We start from the raw sequence: 23,746 nt of genomic DNA, 5'->3' as shown, positions 1-23,746 counted from the left end.
TTTGGCAGTGGACAGGAAGATGTATTTGCCCAGCAGCCAGGCTTAGGTTTCCGAGATGCGACTCTTGACTTCCCTTTTAAACAAAGCTGCACTATCCGAGCGCCGTTTGCGCACAACCGAACTCACGGCCTGTGTGGCGGTCGCCCCGTGTAAGGAGAGAGCGACGCTGCACTGGCGCATCCTCATTTCGCACCTCGGTCTAATTGGAGCGGGTCAATATTGGCCTTCCTCACGTCACAGTCGAGGTCGCTGCCCATGTGCGGGAAGGCATTGTGAAAATATAGGCACCTCGAATGAGTTGCGATGGCCGGTGCCGCAGCGGCCTGCGAATTGCACGCGCTTATTCGACTTGCTTTTGGCTCGAGTGGAGGGGGCCATTGTTTGATTCCCAGCAAACAAGGCCTCGAGCGCCGGCGGTGCTGGGAGAGACAAAAGGCAATGAAGACAAACTCAATTAAAACGAAGAAGCAAAGTAAATTAAAAATGGGCCACTTATTACGTAGAATGGCGGCCATTTTCTCCGTCGCCGTGACGCAGCTTGCATCGCCTTTTGCTCGCTGTGAGCCAGAAGGCGTCGGGACGCGCGGCAAGGGCAGCGTTGCGTCCGTTGTTTCTAGTCGCCAATAGGGCATTGGGCATGCTGCTAGGCAAATAAAATTAGCCGAGTAGGGGCGGCTCTGCCGAAGAAAACGCGGTTCCCTTTTGTGTGTGGCTTCGCCGCTTGTAAGGCTTGAGCGAAAGCTGAAGACGACAATTAAGGCCGAAACCCGACAACTTCTAAGGAGGCTTTTCCTTCATCGAGGAGGTTCCCCTCCTGTCATATTCGCGTTCCTTTCTACTTCTTCGCGTATGAGTTATTTCCCGCTGTTTTCTTGTTCTGCTCCCTCCTCTCCTTTCTCTGACATCCCCCGGACATATCTCGTCTCTCTCTTCCTTGGCAGTGAGGGAGATTTTGTTTTATTTTTCTTAGCAAATTTCCAGCTTTTGTTTCCTGCCTCGACGGCTCCTTTCTGCTTGGACGGCTTTTGTCTTTCTTTCTGGAATCACTTTGCTTACTCATGCAAGTGCCGACGTGTGGCTTCCACGTTCTGGCAGTCACGTACGCTACCCTTTTTCCTGTCGCCGCTGTGTGCTAAGCCTCCTGCACCCCGAACAAAACCCGGAATGTCGCGTTGCTTGCTCCGGCACTGCTGCGATATGCGTGCGTCAAATGGCAGAAGGGTGTCCTTTGTTATGCCCGCACCATTGAACAAAATAATTTATAAATTAAACGGTCGAACCTGCATCGATCCCGAAAGAGTTGAGAAAACGATTTCGAGAAGCTCACAGGGGTGCATTATGTGAGGTTTTCGGCATGGTTTGGATGTGCATTTCTAGGGCTGCCAGGGCAGTTCCTAATAAATGGAGTTTGCTGATAAGCAATGTGTACGTTTCGAGAAGCGGAAAATGAGTGTACTAGTGCCTCCGAAACTGAAATGGCTGTCGCAAAGTTTTGAAGTTTCTTTAATCAAATTTTCGCTTAAATTTCTGCCGTATATGACATTTGGCCTGCCAAACATAACACGTTGAAAACTTTTTTTTTTCATAAAGGGGGGGGGGGGGGTGCGATTCGCGTCGATGCAACTTTTTGCCCGGTCACCAATCGACGCCGGCGCCTCACGTTTCCCTTGCTTGTGGCCTCCGTAAGAGGTCGTCCGCAGTGCGGCACGCTTTCTCTCTAGCTGGCCGCGGGACGGCTCTATCAGCGAGTGTCACACAGCCACTGACCGCGGGGACGACCTTCTGGGCAGCCGAGAGCACTATTATTCTTCCGGCGTGCGCCGCTCTTCGCGCAGTGGGGAGGGGGCCAATGTCTTGGCTCCACATGCGCGTCCAGCCGACCGGTTTTAACCTCCTCTTGGCGGCGAAATCGCCGTCAATAGAAGTTGTTTCACTCTCGCGCTCTCCCCCTCTGCTTGGCGACAAGAAAAATGGACTTGCTACATAATGCGACATGAAAGAGTGCTTGAGCAGAGAATTGAACGATGAGATCGCGCGCCATCGCCTCTGCTGCACCAGTTAAAGCAATAACAAGATGACGGCAGCGTTCTGCGTAACTGGGCTAGTACGGAAAGCGAAAGACAAAGAGGAAAGGGCGTAAAGGAACACGGGCACGTAGCGAGAAGGGGCCCCTGCAGTTAAGTGTCTGCTGTGTCCTTTCTCGCCCCGTGTTTCATCGTGCCGAGTTTGATGCGGACTCTTTCTTTACCTTTCTGCCCCTACGGCGTCCCATGGCGACAGCACAACCGAAAGAACGCCGCTCGTGCTGATTTACAAAATTTAGCTCACGGAGGTCGCGAGGCATCTGAGGATACCGCTACCTTCCTTAGTCGATGTAAATAATACTGGCCCAGTATCCAAGTGATTTCTTCAGTTATTTCTTTGGTTGCTTTGGTGGCGTTAATGCGCGCAGCCTTAGCAAAATTATAGCAGCATTATAGCGCCATGCACCGTTCCTGCCGTTTTGCTGGCTTCCGATAGAGTTCGCGGAGATCACAAGTTCGCTAAGATGATGCACCTGCTTTAATTAAAACATGCTCAAATTTCAGTTTCATGAAAGAGCGTCAAAGCTACATTTTGTATTGGAGCCGCTGATATCAGGGTTGACTGTCGCCGTAGAGTGCAGGTATGGTATCCGATGGATTATGCTGCCGTGTTTCGCTTTGTTTACAGTACAGACGTGGGCACTATTTTTTCTGGCACTGTACAGCACGCACGCCCGCACGCACCGTTTTCCCGACAAATTCTGTAAACCCGCTGCTGGCTACGTGTTTTGCGTGAAGACACAAGACCGGCAGTCGCCTCACGACGACGTCTTCGATGGCTCGTGCACTCCTCTTTGGGTTGCATGGCCGGATTTGAACAAAGCGAGGACCGCGGGAAAGTGGTGGTTCGCTGGCGGAACGGGCCGGAAGCCCGAACCAGTTGCTTTACCTTCAAAGCGCCGACGAAACTCGCAAGTGTGACGGCGCTCTCCGCAGCTACGAGTCTTTCGGCGGCAGGAACTCTTCCTCCTCGCTCTTTTAATTTCGTTAGGCCCCAGCTGCCGGCGCGACGCGCGTGACTCATCCAGAGCTAACCCCGGAGCTGCTCCATAACTGCGTGGCCGAGGCTCTGGCCTGCTCCTCGTGCTAGTGAACGGCACTCCATGAATTGGTCCCCCTCACCCATTGCCTTCTTTACTTTTTTTTTTTTTTTGCTTCCCTCCGCCGCTTCTTGTTTTCCCCCTTTCTTTGCTCGTTAGGCACACTATTAGTATTTCCGATCACGGAATAAAGAGAAGCGGAAGACGCGACGCGGGATGGCCAGAGGCGGAGAGAAAGGGGAACCCGTTGTGATCAAGCGGGCTGGAGCCGAATTCGAGGAGATTATAAACTGCGATGAAGAAAAAAGAGCCGGAGAATATACGAGAGGAGGCGATGAAAAGCAAACGGGGAGAAAACAAGCGACGATGGAACAATGTTTGGGATCCTCGGCAATGCAGCGGCGTCCCAGCGCGGAAACAATGGCTGGTGTCATAATGGGGGCAGAATCTATTTTGTTCCCGGGCTGCGGTGAAGGGGACCGGGGAGAGCCGGTAGGAACGGTTGATTTCCGTGATGGGGTTGACGGACAAGGGGATGGAAACCGGCCGGGAGGCCATGGGTGGGAGCGTCGGAGAAAGGGCCATTAAAAATCAAGTTCAGCACCTGGTAACACTCGGCCCGGTGCGTGACGCTTTGTTTGCGGCCTGCTCCCTTGGCGCGAGAAACATTGGCATGATGATCGCACAAAGGGCCCTACCGGGGCGCCCCAAAACGAGCCTGCCAACGGCTGCTCGGGCTGTCACGGCGGGACGCGTTATTGCGTTCCACTCAATGTAAAAATGCCCTTTTTTGTTTTGGTTTCGTTTCTTTCTTGAACACGGCCCACAGGCTCTGCTTTGTCGAACGATGGCACCAGGCGAACGTGAGCAAGCTTTGGTCGTGCTAGCGAACCTGCATACTTAAGTGCGTCTAGGCTCGTGTGGCAGTGCCCGACATGCGCAGTTCGAGTCCAGCCCTTCCGAACTGCGCTCGTAGCACTTGGTCACGATTCGAAACCTCACCTCTTGTCTATCGCGGCTTAAGCAGAAACGATTACGCCACGAGTCTCAACACATTAGGTGCAGCTAGCTTCCCTGTACTGTTTTCTAGAAATATGAGGTTTTCTTCTCTCTTTTTTTTTTTTCGTCTTTTTAGCTTTGTTCTGCACCAATGCATCGCCGATATGGCCTCCATCATCCCAACTGATCAAATCCAATAGAACGTAATTGCTGCCAGTGGCAGGCTGCTCTGTGACAGCGCCTGAGTAGCATTCTCACGCTTGTTTTTCTATACATTAACCATTTTCGTAACTACATCGCGTCGCACCTGACTCGTCTTCTCAAGTCTTTCATTTTCGACCGATATTAATCTGCCCCTGCTATCCTCGTGTTGCACGAAATATTATAAGGAAAAGTGGGCGGCCACCAGAGAGGTCCTTTAATGTCTGCTATGATGGCGGCTGCCTTCCGTGCATCTGATTATGCCCGTCACTTTGTCTCACATCACAGCCGGAGAGGCCTCGCTATGCGTGGCTTGCGGCCTTTGATTAGCTTCCTCCAAAGGGCACTTAGTCCACACCAAGCTGACGATGAAGCGCGTGACAAAAGGTGCGTCGCCGCGTGCAAATTTCCTTATAGCTCCTGAATACTCTGCTCTCCTCGCTTGTCTGAAAGCACGTGTCGTGGAAGGAAGTTGCGCAATTTAAAGGAAAAATGCTCTCCAAGTGTGACGTTTTTTTTTTTTTTCGTGCATTTAATTTTCCTGTCATGCAAGCGTAACGTGCAACGCAACGTTAGTTAAAAACCTAGCAGTTTATTCTCACAGGCGTCAAGCTCGATATTTTTTTTTTTATGTATTGCGCTGGTATACGGCCCTTAAGGCAAGCAGCAGTGGGCGTTTCATAATTTATTTCGACTGCTTAAGGATTCCTAAAGGCATGAAACGTGAAAGAAACGAGCGGTTTCATGGTATGTCTCTTAATAACCCTGTGCAGCCAGAATTTGTGAACCCGTTGTGTAGATCTGGCTGCGAGTTGCAAGAGGCACTAAGCTACCGAAAGAATGACGTGCAGCCAAGGGGAACCCTGCGCTACACGTACAGTGTTGCGTCTGTGTTCCTCCGCCTCCTGGTGTGTGAACTTAGGGAATTCGTGCTTGTCCATGCTGCGCTGTCGCCTCGTCTCTCGCTGGCCTCTGGCCGATACCTCCTCCGGTGTTTCTCCTGCTATTTTCACTGTTGTGCCTCTTAGCGAAGTCGCACCACTTCGTCGGGGCGCATAAATCACGTCGTTCACGCCGCCCAGGCAACGCGTGAACCGCGGTGTTTGGTAGCCGCTGTGTTTGCAAGGTTTGTGTCCCTGTTTAATGGAGGCGCCAGTTCAATGCCTGACCTTTTGTCACAAGATTAATGGACTTGTTCGGCGCTAGCGGCCGAAGGTGGAAGAGCGCTCAGCTGCGGGTACACGTGGCCATCTGCATTCTAATTCGGCGTCACCCTGTTTAGCTCGAACAGGAACTGAGAAGGCGTTGGATTCATTCTTTATCATCGTGTCCCTTCTAGTAGCCTCGCTCATGCGTCAAACACGCGGTACCTTTGCTGCAAACCAGCAGAGGTCTGCTGCCATTGGCAATGCTGCGATTCAAATATGTGTGTGTGTGTATATATATATATATATATATATATATATATATATATATATATATATATATATATATATATATATATATATATATATATTGATAACGCTTAGTTTAAGCGCTTGGCGCCCTCTTCATGCTGGACAGTTCACCACAGAGTTTAACCTGAAGTGTGAAATAAAGTCTGTAGCAAGCGCACGTGCATCTAATGTTTCGAGGAAAAAAAAAAATACAATATGGCTGACTGGTCACCGCGCTTCGCAGGAAACGCCAAGGCATGAACTGTGTCTTTATTTGGAGACCAGTCGAAATAACAATGAATATATCCCTGTGCTCGCTCGTGAAAAAGGCGTTGTAACTTTCGCCTAACTGCCACATTTCTGGCGCGAGGGCCTGTCTACTTCCCGGTGCCCCCGCAGGTTTGCGTTTTTTCTCTCCCTCTGTCTCTCATTTCATGCTGGGGGTGTTGTGTATACGACAGGTGCAGAGGGTGAGGGCGGCGAAGATGAAGAAAGGAGAAACGCCAACGCGGAAGGGCCTGCGCGAGGTGTTAGTGGTCCTTGGGGTTGCAATCACAGAGCTTGTTTTCATGTCAGAAGAGCGAAAGGGCCGAGACCGATTTTGACAGCCCCGGCATTGCAGGTCCGGGGTGAACGTCCGCACAATTGTCTGCCTCTAAGGGCCGAGAGGCGGGCATAAGCTGCGCACTGCGGAAAGCTATCGTCTGATGATAATGGGCATGCAGAATCCCCTGCGTGTCTTCAGATTCGTTTTGGAATTCTCGGGACCACGTATTAGGCGCATAAAAGGACAGCAGTCAGGCCTCATCTTAACCTATGAGTAGGGGGGGGGGGGGGGATGTGTGGTGAGTCAACGTGCTCGTTGTTCAAAAATTTTGGCCCGGGGGGGGGGGGGGGGGGATGTGTGGTGAGTCAACGAGCTCGTTGTTCTGAAATTTTGGCCCGTGGTAGTTTGAGAACAAAGTAGCAACGTGGTGTAGGTGCGCCGTATCCGCTTTCAACTATTAGGTTATTGTATTCGAAAAACCGTGTTACAAAGGAGCCATTCTGGGCACATTCCAACGAATTCACATTCGGACCAGCAGCTATATTTGACATTCAAAGCTAATGATGCACTGCTTCTTATTATATAGATGACCACGTGCAAACAGACCGGGCGGATTTTTTGTTTTTCTTGTTCTTGGAAACTGCAGGATCGAAATTTCAAAAGTTCCTTCCAGCTTTTTGCCGAAATTCGTCAACCAATTATCTTGAATTCTTGGCAGTATTTCTGGATGCATAGCTGCGGTTTGTCGTTGTTCACGCAGCATCTCCTAATTAGCGTGGCTTCCGCGGGACACTCTATGCTTTATGTGGGTGTCCTGCTTGATGGTTGTTTTAACGATGTCGGGTAAAATGCCGCAGACTGAATAATCTAACAAAGGCGCATTCCAAGCGTCCAGGTAGCCTCATACACTGCGTCTTTGCCCGCGATTCCTTAGCGCCACATGGTACTCTCGGAGAGTTTCCCAGTGCGTCTTCTGTTCCGTGTTTTTCCTGCGCTGCTCTCTGGGGAAGGGAGGAGGGGGTCGAGATTGGGGCCACGATTTAAGGGACCTTATGTGTGTGCGGGGAGGAACCTTGAATCCGTTTGGTTCATTTCAATGACAAAGCTTTGAACGGGGGCTTGGATGGCGCTCCCAAAAACCCCCTTCACTTCTCCCCCTCCTGTTCGTGGAGAGAGTTACCTTGCTCGCTTTCACTACGGGGAAAGAGGGAGCGCGCGGGAGAGAAAGGATGGTCGCTCGCTGTCTTCGTGTCCCGCCTCTCGCAGTGTCGGCAGTCGCCCCTCGCAGTCGTCGCGTTTTGTTGGCGTGCGCTTCTGTTTAGTCCTCCTGCCCGTAAGGAGCTAGCTCTGCGACCCCCAAATAGGACGGCTGCGTCCTCGCGTCGGCCTTGTGCGTGTGCGGTTTGCTGGAGCACCGCTGTTCCCTTCGCCGAGCCCGTCTCTGGTTCGTTTCTCCGATCGAGTAACTCATTGCATCCGCGATCTTTGAAGTTAATTCCTGTGGATACCAAAGGGCGCACCAATGTCGGCAAAAGGTCAGTAGATTGAATCAAGCTTTGACATTTCCGCACACCTTTCGTGCGGCTAGGCAAGGACCCCTGCCACACACTACGTCAGATGTCCGACGCAGCATGGTGCGGTGCTGCGTCTGGCAGCTGTCGCGAGACCACCTCCCACGGGTGCCTTATGAGGAACGCGTGGGGAATATAGGGACTGCACATGACAGTGGGCTGGGAGCGAATACGAATGGAATGTTATTCTGTGTCGTGTGTGTAGCGACGGAACTGCTTTCGGTCGGAAATAGTTCCGTCGTTCGTCAGCTCTGGTAAAGGCATGCTAGTAGCACCGTGTTGCCACACAGGGGGAGTGATAACGTTGTCGAGTCATTATTGATGTCCGCTACTGTGGCTACTCTATTGCATATACCTTTGAGTGCGGTGAGGGGAAGTCAGTTTGGTCACATTTTTGTGCTCATTTTGTGTTCGTTTGTGTGTGTGTTAATCTGATAACAGCGTGCCACTGATTATGAGTTCTGCAGCTGTACGTTGAGATTCCGCTTGCAGTTTGACTTTTTAAAATGAGTTTTACTTCATAGCTGCGTTGCATGTTGGTGTAATACCTGAGCATACCATCTTGCTGCTCGGTGTTTCATTTGATTCATCGGCGACTAGCTGTTATGCTCACTGTTATGTCTTGTAGCTGCAATGAGTCTGTGCGGGTGTCGACCCGCCGGAGTTGCGTTTCGGACTTCAATGTTTCCGCAGCGTGAACAAACAAGTCCGAATTCGTCCACCGTCGTTTTAGTTCGGGCTTGATGGAATACAAACCAATGAGATTGGTGTAATGCCGCTGCGCATAGCGTGTCCGACGAGACATGGATGTGTAGCCAATGGAACCAGCACAACAAAATATACCGCCTACATCTTGCTGTTCGCTCTGGTAAATTGAGTCTGGCGCCTTTACATTTAATTGGTTTTGTTGTGTACAACTTGGGTGTCATATGTTAACTCGCGAGGCGCTTTTGTTGTCGTCTCACTGCATCGGTGGATGGAGCAGACGCGGTGAACTTACTTCGTAACCCTGCTACGGTACCCATCTTTCCGCATCGTTCTCTTCGACGCAGCTGGGCTGTGCGGAAGCGTTCTCTTCTGCGCCTCCCTCGGGGTCGGTTGCAGTGGGAGAGGAGGCAGAATGAAGGCGCGCACAAAAACGGAAGCGCGAGTTCCCACCGCAGCTTGGTGCCTCCCGCGCGGCTTTGTTTCGGTGCTGGCCGCTATCTGAAACCCTGCTTCGGACGATTAATTAACCACCATCTCTTAAGAAAGGGAGTCAACAAGTTAATTACCCCCGTCCCCGTGTAAATAAAGCGGCTTCCTCATCTTGCGCGGGGCCCCCTCTTTGTAATTCTCCCTTCCGCATGCCCCTTTTGTTGTATTTTTGCGCCAGCGTCTTTGTCTAAGAGGGCTGCTTTGCCAGCACGTGCATGCACTCCGTGCGGTGCCTGTTGATCGCGTTAATGCGCTCACGCCCTGTTCCTCCCAGAGGTTAACAGGGACCCTTCGCTGATTTCTGTTGATTGTGACCGCGTCTTTTTGAACGGCCCGCGACGGCTTCAGTACGAATGCCAAGTGGAAGCGACATGTAGAGGTCATTGCTGTTTCCTCTGTCTAATTAATGGCACTTGTATCTGCCTTCTGTTGGAGTTTTGATTATCCTTACCTACTGTTCCCTGTAGCAGTAAGCGAAGCAGTGTGTTTAACCATTATGTGATCATCGGTATATTTTTATTAGTGTGTGGGCATTTGTTCTTTGTTGGTTTTATTAATAAAATCAAATTTTATTTTCTTTGCACAAAGTACAAGGATGGAGCAGCCGCAAGAAGCTACTGCTAGCAGCAGCTTGACGAGGCGACTGCCCCCACTCATGACAGCAGCAGAGGCATAATATGCAACAATCCACTATCAAAATAACAAAATGAGAGTTACAAATGTACTGTATTACGAGACAATTTATACAGTGTCACAAAAAAAAAAAACGAAAAATAATAAGGAAAAAAAAAAACTCACTATCAGAATAACGGAGCGTTACAAATATACTGTCATACGAGCCAACATATAGTGTTTCACAAGAAGGGAACATGGGAATGGCGGATCAAGAGGAAAATCACGCTGAGTTCATATTTCTTATTGTTGGATTATTATACCCCAAGAACAAATGTTTCAAACATCTTTTAGACATCGTAGTTATATCGATGGACTGATGAGCATAACTGTTGAGGAGAATTGGCAGAGTAAAGGTTAATGACTGTTGGGCATAGTTGTTAGGCGGGGTTGGTATATAGAACACATCTGGGCGACGTGTGTTGTATTTCTGAACAGTTGGCTTCAGTGTGGCGATGTTGTGTGGGCATTTGTTTTTGTTTTATATATATATATATATACTTAGGGCGCAGCACTTTTCATCATTTATGTTTAATCGGCAGTTCGTTTGTATATCTGCGAGTTTCAATCGGTTGCTTAGTATGCGGAAACGTTGTATTCGCTGTGCGTGCACTTTCTCACTGGGGCCAAGCTTTACAAGCATATCGGAAGCCGAACATTATATTCATGTCACCATTTTCGCTTGCCCCATCAGATTATCTCCCAGAAAAGAAAAAAAGAACGAGTTGGTGCACACCTACGGGCCTTTCTTGCTGCGCGTGTTTGAAAGCGATTGCAATGAAATTCTTGACCAGCACGTAGTACCTCCTCCTTTCGTGCTGCGTGCAGGGAGCGCAAATAGAGTCTTGTTTGGAATGCGTTCTTGGCCGAGATTTATGGCCCTGTCTACTCGGCCTGCATTCCGTACAGCCGTGTTTGTTCTGTAATCATGCCAACAATGATGTGTGGTCTAGAATAGACGCAACTTTCACTGAATCGATGCGACGTCAATAAAGAGTGCGACTATATTTTCAAGCATGCCTCCACAGGGTTGCTTTTGTTCTGCTCGGTGATCAACTCCAGCGCATTAGCGTGCAATACTTGCGCAAATATTTCATTTGTCTCGTATGAAGAGGAGTAGTGAGCGTACCTAAGCAAAAATAATAGGGTCACGCGTACATTTTTCAGCAATTATTAACCGCGCGTGCAGGATGCTGCCCGAGAGCGCATGCGCGGAGTTCTGCACTAAAACAGGGAAGGGATTGGCTATCGCTCCCGAATATGCTCCTGTCTTATTCTTAAAAAGCCTAATGATTCGGGCTGCGCAGAAAACGCCGTGTGAGCGCCGCCAATTGCAGCTCAGTTCTGCAGTAGATGAAAAGTCCAGCTGCCGTTCTCATTTACTGCGCTTCAAGCTGTCCCTTATGAGAGGTTTGTTGATATGGCACTGCTCGAGCTAACCAGCAGTTTAATGTTCGAACATTCGACAGGAACACGTCACGTTTTTGAGCCCAGAGCAAGTATACTCCGTTTCATACATCAGGTGCAACGCAGCGAAAGCTACGCAAGTAGTCCGCTAGGGAAAAAAAAAAGGTGTATCACTACGCCTTCGTATTTGTGATCAAGTGGTTTCTGCGGAAACGGGCTCTATTCCAAGCATACACGTTTTCAATAACTTGCTTCGCGTGCCTGGACATCTTCGCAGTACGGATCTTGTAGAAAAAATCCGCTCCGAAGAACCATTTTCTCAAAAAGAGATGCACAGCGCGGAGGGCACCGCTGGCAGGATTGCAGGGCAGCGAAAACGCGACAGGAACAAAAACGACTAACTAGACATACAAATTCACCGAATCCAAGCCTTTCTCCCTAAAAACGGTGTCTTTATGAAGTTAATGGCAAATGTAAGATGCATTAAGCTTGCAGACAAAGCGACTATTATTTCCTCTCGTCAAGAGCAAGCACTATTTTTCATCTCGGATGTGGGGATCGTAAGCAAGAGCTCTAGCTTTGGCAGTGTTGCATTTTATTTATGAAACTGAGTATAGTTAGGAGACGCATGGTCACGATTTACTACACGTCGTCTAAAAAGAGGGCATTTTAAGACCTGCGTCTTCGTAATGGTATTTGTTTTATCACTCAGCGGAATCTGAATTGTTCGTTCGATCATTTCGCTTCTCGGTCGATCAGGTCAGCCCGCTAATGCATTCTACGCTGTATAGAGCGTATGGGAGCCTGTACCTATTGATCTTGTAACTGACGATAGAAGTTGTCAAACCGTGACTAGGAGTGCGCCAAAATAGCTTATAGTCGAATATAGTCTGTATTCTCTCAACTTACTTCGACAAAGCCTTCAAACCGTCAGAATCGTTTTTGCACCTACTCAGTGTATACACTTATTGGTTATGGCGCCTAGTGCATATTATAGGACCTCGTACAAGTGAAATCTGTTCTTGGGTTTTCAAGAACGGATAACGCGCATTTCAAACACTGAATATTACTGGAAATCCTTCGCATTTACACTGTGTTCGTTAAAGTTTCCTCTGCGAATTGTTTTTATAGCTGGACTTGAAAGACTAAATAATTACATTCACCATTTGGCAGCCACGCTAGGGTTGCCGGCCAGTAACGACAGCTTTCATCGCAAAATGGTTGATCCATTGGGGCTTGCATATTCTTGTTAGTGTTCTGCAATCAACAGACTTGCAGCGAATGCCTGGCGGCACTTTCGTAGCTTAACGCGAGGCGAGTCCTGTATGGAGCCGGCTTGTCTAGCTGCGAGCCCCTTTTGGCGCATTCGTGTTTAAAACCATCCAACCTGTCTATCGCAGCTCCGAGACAGATAGGCGAGGGTTGGCGGTGATTTAGGCAAGGCGTGTTTGTGTGGGCTGGCTTGTTTCAAGTTGGCCAGGGGCATGCGGGGCATCTATAAATGTAGATATTGCGCTCGAGGCGCCATTACTTTTAACGAGGGGATGTTAAGAGCCTCGTCTTGGGCCTTCACTTAACGATAAAGCCAACCTTGCCTGCGCCCCGTCCGAGCTTTTGGCAGACAAGAACGCTCCACGAATTAGGCACGACGCTTAACTTGGGCCAGTGCTGCGTGATTCCATTTGCCGCGTTCCATCCTTTGCTTCCGCTTGTTTACTGCTTTTTGTTACTTTTGGCTTTTCGTTATCAATTCCCGATCTGGAGCACTCCTCTTGACGTTGCCTGCCATCTATATATCACCGCTCTCGCGGCGGACGTCCCAGCGTGCGTCACGTGCGCTCAAGTTTTGGTAGCTGCCCGGTGGGTGCGTCCCGGCTTTTAATACATGAGCTGAAAGGCGTCGTTTTAATGAAAACCTTGTCTACACGCCAGCCGCGCGGTTTGCGCTGCGGCTGGCTCAGCGAGCGAAATGTGCTCGCTGTTGCTCGCCCATCTCTTCAGTCTGGGTTGCGGATGGCGTGGCGAACCGCTCTCCCGTACGTCTGCATTTGAATTCGATTCACAATTTACTTTATGTTTGGGGGGATGCGTATTGATGAGAATATCGCACTGTGCCTGCTATTATCTGCACTGAGTCCGGCAGCGCGGTTCCTGCTCGCAGTCTTCTAACACCTCCGCTTCGCTTTCTCGCAAATAAAGGGAAGAAATTCAGGCATGGCTGAATAAAAGCCAGCTGGACGGTTGGAGCTGCGTGCGAACTTTCCGCTCCGTGAACGTGTTGGGAGACATCCTGTTGGCTTTAGCGAGTGTAAATAAGCGTTTTTGTGTTCAGGTCGTCTTGGAGGGGAACGACGGGGAGTTGCGGCGCCAGACAGATGCGCTAGCCTCGGAAGAAAAGAAAGCACAATTGATAGAGAATGGGTGTAGAAAGAATACCTCGCCCGGTGAGCAGGAAAGTAGGTGCCCCTCCCGTTCGAGAGACGAAATCCATCTCACGAACGTGATCACGTGGTGAAAAATTCACTGACTCCTTTGTCTCTGGCCCTCTTTGTTTGGGCCCAGCTGCTGCCCGGTGGCACTCTATTTTACTCTCTGGGTGCGCTTTGTCGCTCGCTTCCCACCTATCACCCCCGGCTAAAACACACAACGACCGCCCTTGTTTGAACCCGTCGTTTTTCTTCGACTCCCGACGGGCGCTTGCTAAGGGGAGCGGCGCATAATCGGACTCCAACCTTTTATATAAGCGATTCGGTACTTTGTTCGATGGAAAGAGCCTAATCCCTAATCCTTTTTTTTTTTTTTTTTAAAGAGAGAAACCTTGTCAAGGTGGGACGTGTGGTTACGGGTCTCCTTCCTCTTCTACCTATTAGTGCGTGTATTTCTATATGTAATTTTTGTTTGTCAAACTCTGAACGTTTACAGTAAATCCCGAGATATTTCAGAATCTGACGCTAGACTCCGAGGAACGTACAATAAACCTTTGGATACATTTCGGTTTTCGTTCCCAAGGTTCACAGTTCTGAAGGCGCATTGTAAGAAGTGACATTCCATTAATTCAGGCTGCTTTGATTTATTTGTTCTCCTCTCTGAGCTGCGCTCGTGTTAGTGTGAAATTTCCGTAGCGATGAGCCATATCCGGCAGCACCGATTGCAGTTCACGCTTTTAAAGGGCAACTATCAAGGTATTTTTAAACATTTTGAGTTCAAAATCACGTCACATTACTAGTCTCCCTCTATCCGGTACAACAAAAAAAAAAAAAAAAAAAAAAGAAAGAAAGGGGGGGGGGGGGGGGTTCAAAATACCGAGTAGAAGTAATTTAAGAAACTGAGAACGATGAGAGCGAAAGTGACAGCTGGGGGGACTATTTGTCTGAAGTGACCAAAAGCAAGCCAAAAATTTTGTCCTGCAGTAAAGGCAGGCCGAATATAGACGGTCGTGAACCCAGTTACGTCTCGCGCCCAAGGTTGCTCGTAGCAATCTTCCCGATTAATGCTTTGCATTCGGGAATTTTGAACTCATTTTCGCGGCAACAAAGCCTATCGCTGCGAAAATTTGGTGCAAATGGCCAGTAATCTAAAGAGTACCGCGAAAGCTTCAGTAAAATCCGAGGTTTAAAAAAAAATATTTGGGGAAGTTGTGCGAAGGCTGGGGGGAGGGGTTGGAGGTAGGGGAGCTAATAGGGTGGATTCAAGGCAGCGTACTATTCCTTGTGTCTAACTTTTTTTTTTTTTTTACAACTATTGAATAAATAGCGAGAAGAAATTCGTTGGGCGAAAACCTGTCTGCTGTGCTTGGGTCTCAGAGTAGGTTCAAGGCGCTCCAGATGGTCTTCCAACACTAGCCGCACAAAGGGGACCAAATCCGTGTTTTTGCGCACTTGCGTCGTACCAATTCCTCGAACTTCGGCGACAGTAATGAATTTTTATGTTATTTTATTTGATTGGGGCCGCGCCTGCTAGCATGATTTTTAAGGGTCTTTTTTTTTTTTTTTTTTTTTCTGATTCCGTCATACTTAGGACTTTAAAGAGAGAAATCTGTGTGGTGTGGCTCGTTACTTAATTCGAAACGACTATTTTCCACCGAAATGCTATATCTGGGTTTAGCTTGGTGTGCCAGCTGGTGCATGGTTACAGGGAGAATCAGCGAAAAGGATGCATTCACAGCGAGAAGTAAACAGGACGACTGTGAAAAAAAAAAAAAAATCATTGCGTATTTCTGTAGGTATCTCGTGTCGCGAGATATTTGTAAAAGGAGTACCGCTATACTGTCAGTGGCGCTTCCAGCGGCATACATCACTGGTATCTGTATCTACAACACACGGTTGTAGGTTTATTTACGTGTTTAGTCATTATGTTGAAACAGCGCTAGAAACACGGACAGATAAAAATACAAACACAACACAATGTCCAACCAACTCGCCCAACAACCCACTGTGTTTAGTCAGCCCGTCTTATTTTGTGAATAGTTTCTGAAACCATCGTGCAACCTTAAACCCTAGATTTAAGGGGAAACCTGTGCATCTCAGTTACTGTCATGCTCACTATAGCCAAGGCGGCAGGCAGTCTTCACTTCGGCAATTGCGCGGTTTGCAAGCGCCGATTCCCGCACGAAAGCTACACTCCCATCGTTTTATAAAATTAGTTGGGGGGGGGGGGGGGGGGTATTAGTGTGCATACAACTCTACACGCATTCGAGCATTCGCACATACATGACTTCACACGTACGCACCGGAACACGAGGTTGCGAAACATGTCTGTAATGTGGTCCTCATTATTATTGCGTAAGTGGAGTCGAACAGGAGTGTGTTCTCGCATTTCCTCCGCATCAGTTCAACTGATCGCGCCTGAAGTTTCTCTGTATAGTTTTTGCTTTTAAATACCGAGTAAGATACTTTGTTCGGATCTGTGCGGTTGAATGTATGGCAGGGCTGCCACTACGATAATGCAATGATGATACAGCAAACTATGTTTAGGCATTTGACGTTGCTTAATCTCATAGTGCATATTTTAGAAGAACATACTGAACGAGAAGTTATATGCCGATTTTAATGTTTTTAGCGTCTGTCGTTCTTTCCTTATATCGCGTTCTCGTGACATTGAAACTACTTCAACTGAAAGCGGAGCATTTACACACTAGCAAAGCATAACCAACGAAAGAAAAGAGGTCGCGCCACACCCAGTTTCTAGAAATTGCGGTTACATCTAGTGCTTTTTTTTTTTTTTTTTTTTTTTTTTGCGCACATATGAGGGCAGACTGCATTGCTAGCCGCTTCCCGCCGTTGATCGCCGAGTTTCCGATAAGCACAACGTTACCATCAACGTCATCAGTTCGAATGGAGAGGGAGGGAAAAGACTTCAACTTCTAATTTCCTTACCGTGGACAGCAAGAAGCTGAGCGATCGAACTTCAGCGAGAGCATAAGTGTGACGTACTTGTCCCGAGTGTCCCGTTAATGCGAAGTCGGTTCCACTTTGGGGGGCCGTTCTTTTTTGCAATGTATACAGGTGTGGTCAAAAATACGGAGCCCACTTCGGCGTTTCAACTTTTCTCATGCGCTCGTAGACAGCTTGTGAATGTTTCTTCCTGTTATATCGAGCGCCCCAGCGCCATTTGCTAGCACATGAGATATAAATTACCAAATGTTTGCTATGCGAAGCGCGTGAGAACTTATATCACCGAACATGCGCCGTGTGATTTTGGCCGTTTGAATTTTTGAGAACTAAGAAGCTGCGAAGGAGCTGCATTTCTGCGCTGTGTGGGATATACTGCCTTCGCACGCAGGCTGCCTCCTTATGTAGGAACGAAATGTTTTCCCGGCTACCGTGTCGCGAAAACTTTTCTGTGCAACTGTTTATGCTTTGCTGCCTTAAGGTTTTCATGTTTGCATCGGGAGCGCTGTTCTGACCTCGCCTGTTTATAATCTTCTTTGTGCCCTCCATCCCCGTCTCCATTTGTGGCTGTGATTGCTCAATTTTAAACGCTGGTGCTACGCTCATTCACTGCTTGTTTAATTTGTCCAACGAGCAGTTAGCGAGCTTAGAGTTCCGAAAACTGGCATTTAGAAACTAGAATCTTATTAGTCTACCTCTGTTGTTGACAGTAGGGTCTCCAACGTGCCTTGCTGTCTGCTACCATTTGCTGCGCCCTGTCGGATTTCGGTAAGAAAGCCGCAGCCGCGCACGATAAATCCTTCAGGAAATGCTCGTTGAAAGCTCTGTTCGGCTTTACCTAACTCGTAGGCGGGAAGCTTGGAAACGTGGCAGCCTTCGAGCGCGACCGATTAATCTCTAAACGCGCACGGTGTCCAAAAACGGGCGAAATTCGATTTTATACTCGGCAATTATCCGCGAAAGGTACTAGGCGCTGTTCTGTCTCCCAATCCTTTCCTTATTTTTTTACTTCCTCCCCTACACCGGATGCCCATGTGAAATGAGGCAGGCCGCGCAAAAGGTGGTCCATGCAAGGAGCGCGGTCGATCGGCAGAGGTGCCTTGTGTGGGATCTGCTAGCCGCTTACAATGACAGCAGTGAACAAAAGGAAAAAAAGAGCCGCGCTTGGAGGTGAACGAAATGCGCCAGTTTCTTGGGGAATCTTGGAATTAGGTGATTAGGGTGTCATTACAGGGCTCGTTTCGCTTTCGATCGTGCAAGCGCGGCATTTTTGCGAGAAATTAAAGAATTCACCCCTGATAATTAAAGGGAATCTGGATTTAGAAAGTCCAAGTTTTGTTCTTTATTCCGACGTCATCACTTTCCTTTTCCATTGTATGGCTTCCTATCCTGCATTTCTTACGTATTTACTTTTGTCTTTTGGTTTTGCTGAATGCCGTCGGCCCAACAAATATTCAGACGTCGTGCCGCAAGGTTCCGCTAGGCCTACGGATGCGCCGCGCTTTAATCTTTTAACAGCTTAGCTGAATTCTGACGTCTCATGGGGCTTATTAATTATTGTAAGGTGAGTTGCGCAATACGCCATGTCCCCAAATTTCATACTCATAATTCACAAAACCTGAACTTAGCTACTAATTTCCGGTCTAAAAGAGTCAGGTGCATGAACAAGCCATTCTGCTCCCCCCCACCTTTGCTTGCTATTCAGAGCAACTATAGGCTCTCTAAGGGGGCAATTGCGTGAAACAGTTGTACCTGACCAGAGGGCACAAACTTGAAGGATTAGAATTTCGCTCTTGCTCTAAGTCGTAGTTTACTTTGGCAGTGGAGGTGAGTTATGATGATTTTCGTTGGCGGCATATAGGTCCAGCATTTTGTGTGTGTGTGTGTGTGTGTGTGTGTGTGTGTGTGTGTGTGTGTGTGTGTGTGTGTGTGTGTGTGTGTGTGTGTGTGTGTGTGTGTGTGTGTGTGTGTGTGTGTGTGTGTGTGTGTGTGTGTGTGTGTGTGTGTGTGTGTGTGTGTGTGTGTGTGTGTGTGTGTGTGTGTGTGTGTGTGTGTGTGTGTGTGTGTGTGTGTGTGTGTGTGTGTGTGTGAGCCTGCAATAGTGTCGGAACTGGAGTCATGTCACTAACGGGTTGCTTTGTTCTTTTGCAGAACTGCTGGATCGTCATGACGTAACTGAGCCATGGAAGCCCCCCAGCGTAGCATGGACACGGGCCAGCAGCCTGCTGTAGTGGCCAGCATGACTCCCGAAGACTGTCCGGCGTCCGGCGCTGAGCGTGGGGACAAATCGGCCGATGGCGGAAGTCCCCCGAGCCAGCAGTTCAAAGAAGATCCGGCCGATGCGTCGGACCAGAGCTCGTCTCTCAGCGATGTAGAAACATTCAACGGCAAGATAGTGTACAACCCGGACGGATCAGCCTTCATCATCGAGACCGCGACTGCGGGGGACTCTGACGGTGTCAGCGACGAGGACTGCAGCTTGGATCTCCCCCACCAAGAAGGCAGCATCGTCGACGGCCCAGGTGTCACACCGCCACCGATCATTCCGCAAGTGGTGAATGCTTTCCACATTTCTCGCAATCCTGCCCTGTACAGCGCCCTCTATGGCCAAGCATATAGCCTCTTGCAAGAGAAGAAGAAGGTTCCTGAAGTCCCTATTATGCACAGCTATCGCGTCTTTTCCGTGCGGGACCAGAAGAATAAGGACGAGAAAGGAGCCACAGATGAAAGTGCGGCCGACGAGAAGAAAGTCTCTCGACCGCCTGGTTGGAGCGCTCTTTTGAATACGGCCCTCCCGCTAATGGAACATCCGTCTGTGCCCATTAAGCCCATTCTTATGTGCTTTATCTGCAAGCTGTCTTTCGGTTTCACTAAGTCATTTGTAGGCCACGCGATTGGCGAGCACGGTATCACGTTAACGGACGAGGAGCGCCACATGATGAACCAGAAGAATATCTCGGCCATCATTCAGGGGGTGGGAAAGGACAAAGAGCCCCTGCTGTCCTTTCTCGAGCCCCTTCCCGCGCAGGGCGCCGCCGGTGGCCCTTGCGGCAAGTTCCAAGCTAAGAACCCCATCGCCAGCAGTTCATCTTCAAGTTCATTGGCGCCAGCGGAGGCAGGCCCGCTGCTCAGTGTCAACACCAATGGTCCGGAGAATCCGTCGGCGCAAGACGCTCGCCAAAGTCCTCAAGCACCTGTGCTGACGCCGCCCGGCTCTTCGAACGCCAGCCATCGAGCGGACGAAACGTTGGCGCCAGAGCTTGAAGACTTGGCGAATATCGAAAAAATCGCCAAGGCAGCTGCAGCTGCTGCTGCCGTAGTTGAAAATCCTCCGGTCGTCGCAGCAACTGCAGAAAAACCGACGCACGTGGCTCCCGGCAGCGATCCTGCGCCGCGAACTTCGCCGCCCTCAAGTGAGCGGCCGATGAGCGCGGGCAGCTCGTCCTCTCCGGGCGTGTCGCCCAAGCTTTTGCAACAACCGCCGTTTCTGAACGCCTGCGCGTCGCCGGTGATGGCCTGCCCGCAACACCCGGACGGAAAGACCAACGGCGTGGAGTGCCCCAAGTGCGACACGGTCCTTGGGTCATCCCGCTCCCTCGGCGGCCACATGACGATGATGCACTCTCGCAACTCCTGTAAGACGCTCAAATGTCCCAAGTGCAACTGGCATTACAAGTACCAAGAGACGCTCGAGATCCATATGAAAGAGAAGCATCCAGAGAACGAGCTAAACTGCATCTACTGCCTGACTAGCCAGCCGCATCCGCGGTTAGCTCGAGGCGAAACATACACATGCGGCTACAAGCCATACCGCTGCGAGGTCTGCAATTATTCGACGACCACCAAGGGCAACCTGAGCATCCACATGCAGTCCGACAAGCACATCAACAACATTCAGGAGCTCCAGAACGGCAACTTGCAGGCCACACCCGAGCAGCTCCTCCAGCAGCAGCAGCCGCCGCAGCAGCAGCAGCCTCCGGCTCTCCCGGAGGCCGTCAAGAAGCCCGGGCCAGCGGCCAAACCCAAGGCGACGTGGCGGTGCGACGTGTGCAACTACGAGACGAACGTGGCGCGGAACCTGCGCATCCACATGACCAGCGAGAAGCACACGCACAACATGATGGTCCTGCAGCAGAACGTTAAGCACATGCAACAGCTGAGCGCTCTGCAGCAGGCCCAGGCCCTGGACCCGCTGTTCCAGTTCCACCCGGGCCTCTTGCTGCCCTGCGACGGCCAGCTGCAACCGGAGGCGGCGCTCGCGGACATGGCTTACAACCATGCCTTGCTCATGATGGCCTCCCAGCAGCACCAGCAGCAGCAGGCCCTGGCCGCGGCCGCCGCGGGCTCGCCGCTCGCCTCGCCCACCATGGACATGGAGCACCCGGACCCGACGCTGCGCCTAGAGCTCTCAACCGACGACACGTCGCAGCTGTTCCAATGCTGTGTCTGCGGTTTGTTTTCAGTGGACTCGGTGGAGGCCCTCGGGGCCCACTTCCAGCAGGACCGCACGCGCCAGCGCGAAGACGAAGTCCTCATGGCGGTGGCCGGCAGCTACGTCTGCAAACTTTGTTCCTACAAGACCAACCTGAGGGCCAACTTCCAGCTCCACTGCAAAACGGACAAGCACCTGCAGAGGCTGCAGCACGTGAACCACATAAAGGAGGGCGGCCCGCGCAACGACTGGAAGCTCAAGTACGTCAACGTCAGCAACCCCGTCCAGGTGCGCTGCAATGCGTGCGACTACTACACCAACTCGGTGCACAAGCTCCAGCTGCACGCGGCCAGCGCGAGGCACGACCTGGTGGCCAGGCTCTTCCTCTTCCTCGTGGCAGCCGAGACGAACCTGCGCGGCGACGTGGCGCGGCACTACCAATGCACGGCCTGCGGTTTCCACTCGCGCACCCGCAGCGGCCTCCTGGGGCACGCGCACTCGCTGCGCCACCTGCAGCAGACGCGTGCCAAGGACGAGGGCGGCTCGGTGGGCGAGTCCTGGAAGGACACCTTCCTCGTCAAGGAGTACGCGGGAAACGAACACGTCAGCTTCGACGTTGACGTCGGTGAGTGTTATTCACCGTTCTGATTTATGTAGTCAGAAGTGGCGCCTGTGTGGAGCTTATCTTAATTGAGTAGTCTATTTGCCGTGATTTTCACACAAATGTCTGCTCTCTGAGCTGTGCTTTGGTACATTGGCCATTTTAAGATTAACGTAACATCATTTCAGTGGTGCAGCTAACGGGAAAAAGTGCAAACAAGTTTACTTTGAAAATCTGTATTGTTCTTTGTTGGATTGGTGTGCTGGGTTGAGCAAGGAGGCGCAGCATTGACAAGCGGTATGGAGCTCGGCTGAACCGCCGTGGTATGCAAGGCATGACATTTTTTCGTGACGCTTGTATGATTTCACCTTAGTGTCTTTAGATCCATTGGCGAAACGTATAGTATACGAGAGATGCAAGGCAGAAAATGTTAATTTTGTAAGAAAAGTAAAATCGTTTCTAGATTTTGTAATATAAGTAGAATATAGCAATGTCCTCCACTTTCGGTCAAAACTTGCTCACCATAAATGTAAGAAAGTGGACTGTTGTGCCGGTGAAGTTGGAACGCGTGCCGTCATCGGCTATGCCCCAACTTATTATAATTATGATTATTTTTTGCTCTGTCTGGCTTGCTCATACGCTTTTTCAGGACAGCTGCGGGATTGCAATAAAAACGCAAGCAAGAGCTATGTAATCTTGGTCTTGCGAGCCGTATAAAACAAGCAATACGGAAAAAAATGATTAGCGGACACGTATAACTTTCCATGACTAAATTTTAGCCTTTATTCTTCATAAGACCTTGGTTTTACTGCTGCCTTTGCTAGTTATTAACGCGAAAGCGTTACTTAGCTATGTTCACAGACATAGCCGCCTTTATACTCTGTGCCTGTCAACGCGCCGCGCGAACAATAGAGCGGCGCCGTCGGGTAAAGTTGCGCGGCGCTGCCGCTCCCATCGCTGAGGGCGCCACTGACGTAGGGGTTGAGGCGCACGGGTACGAACGTCGGCACGAGGCGGGAGCGCTGTTATTCGCTAGCGGGATAACTGTTCCTAAACATGAATCGTGCATATTCAGCATATTTGCTTGTAAGGCCGACATCCACTAAGCATAACAAGTGATCATGATACTAGATAGGCAATAACAGCAATGCTATATGACATTTTATGTCAGGCGGTTTCAAAAAATTGCGCATGGCTCTAAAAACTGCACGACTGCTCCGCTAGCGCCAAATGGTAATAAACAAAAATACAATGCTAGTCTACGCTGCCATAAAACAAAATTTAAGAGGAAAGGTGCCAGCATTTATTTACACATTTCACAACAGCAGTTATCCTGCAAGAGTACCATGTAGAAGTGGTGTGACGAATAGTTGCCACAAGTAGGGAAAAATGTTCACGGTGACTGCTGTCACTGATAGCACTTGAGAAGCCAGCCTGATTTACAGATTATTGTAACAACTGCATCGCAGTATGCCATTGAGATCTGTGAGCACAATTTTGGTATCAGCTGTTGCTTTCAATGATTCAGCGCGTCGTACAAACGTTTTCTTCTTTTTTTTTAACTTGAAAAACGAGGAAAGACAAATATACGAGTTGCATCTTTCTGTTTCAATCACTCCAAAATAATCGTCACAATAGGCAAAGCTTGTGTTTTTATTTTTTCACAGAATTGCACAGTTAGCTAAACAAAACATACTGCGCTGGAGCACATGTACAGCCTCGTCCACTTCTAGCTAGAACACGGTTACTGCTTTTAAAGCAACATTTCATCCGACCCGGCCACTCAGTAATCTAAAGTGGCTGGCCATGTGAAGCAGCACATCCGTGTCTCTGTGTGCTTGCATCGCTTTGCATCGATATCTGCCTGCGTCAGATACAATGTTGCTTTAAAAGCAGTGACCGTGTTCTAGCTAGAAGTGGACGACCCTGTACATACCACACAGACGAGCTAACCAGGAAAGAAGTAGGCATCGCAGTCCAGAAAATACACGTGCACATTTAATATTATTATTACCTTACTGACGCGTAATAAGCACACTTCTGGTGCTGTCATTATTTTTCACACGCCTTAATGCGGTTGAGTAAGAGTTTTGCGGTTTCCGATGCTAGAGAGGAACAGCGATTTAGTTGACAAGGAAAACTAAATAGGCTTTGCATGATTTGGTTTAA

General features: G+C 49.6%; 1 protein-coding gene across 7 annotated transcripts in view; it reads left to right on the top strand.

Annotated features, from left to right (window-relative positions):
* The window catches only part of zfh2 (Zn finger homeodomain 2), a 359,438-nt gene that overhangs the window by 323,935 nt on the left and 11,757 nt on the right, over nt 1-23,746 (top strand). For all 7 annotated transcript variants that reach the window (XM_084589992.1, XM_084589986.1, XM_084589989.1 and 4 more), the window contains one exon: nt 18,696-21,601. In XM_084589992.1, the coding sequence (XP_084446118.1) occupies nt 18,727-21,601 (2,875 nt within the window). In that variant the 5' untranslated portion in view covers nt 18,696-18,726. The remainder of the gene's footprint in view (nt 1-18,695; nt 21,602-23,746) is intronic.

The sequence above is a fragment of the Amblyomma maculatum genome, chromosome 1, assembly GCF_055883805.1.
Source record: "Amblyomma maculatum isolate TAMU_Amacu chromosome 1, ASM5588380v1, whole genome shotgun sequence".
Taxonomy (NCBI): domain Eukaryota; kingdom Metazoa; phylum Arthropoda; class Arachnida; order Ixodida; family Ixodidae; genus Amblyomma; species Amblyomma maculatum.
Note: the sequence above shows the minus strand (reverse complement) of the source record. Positions and strands in the feature narration are given on the sequence as shown.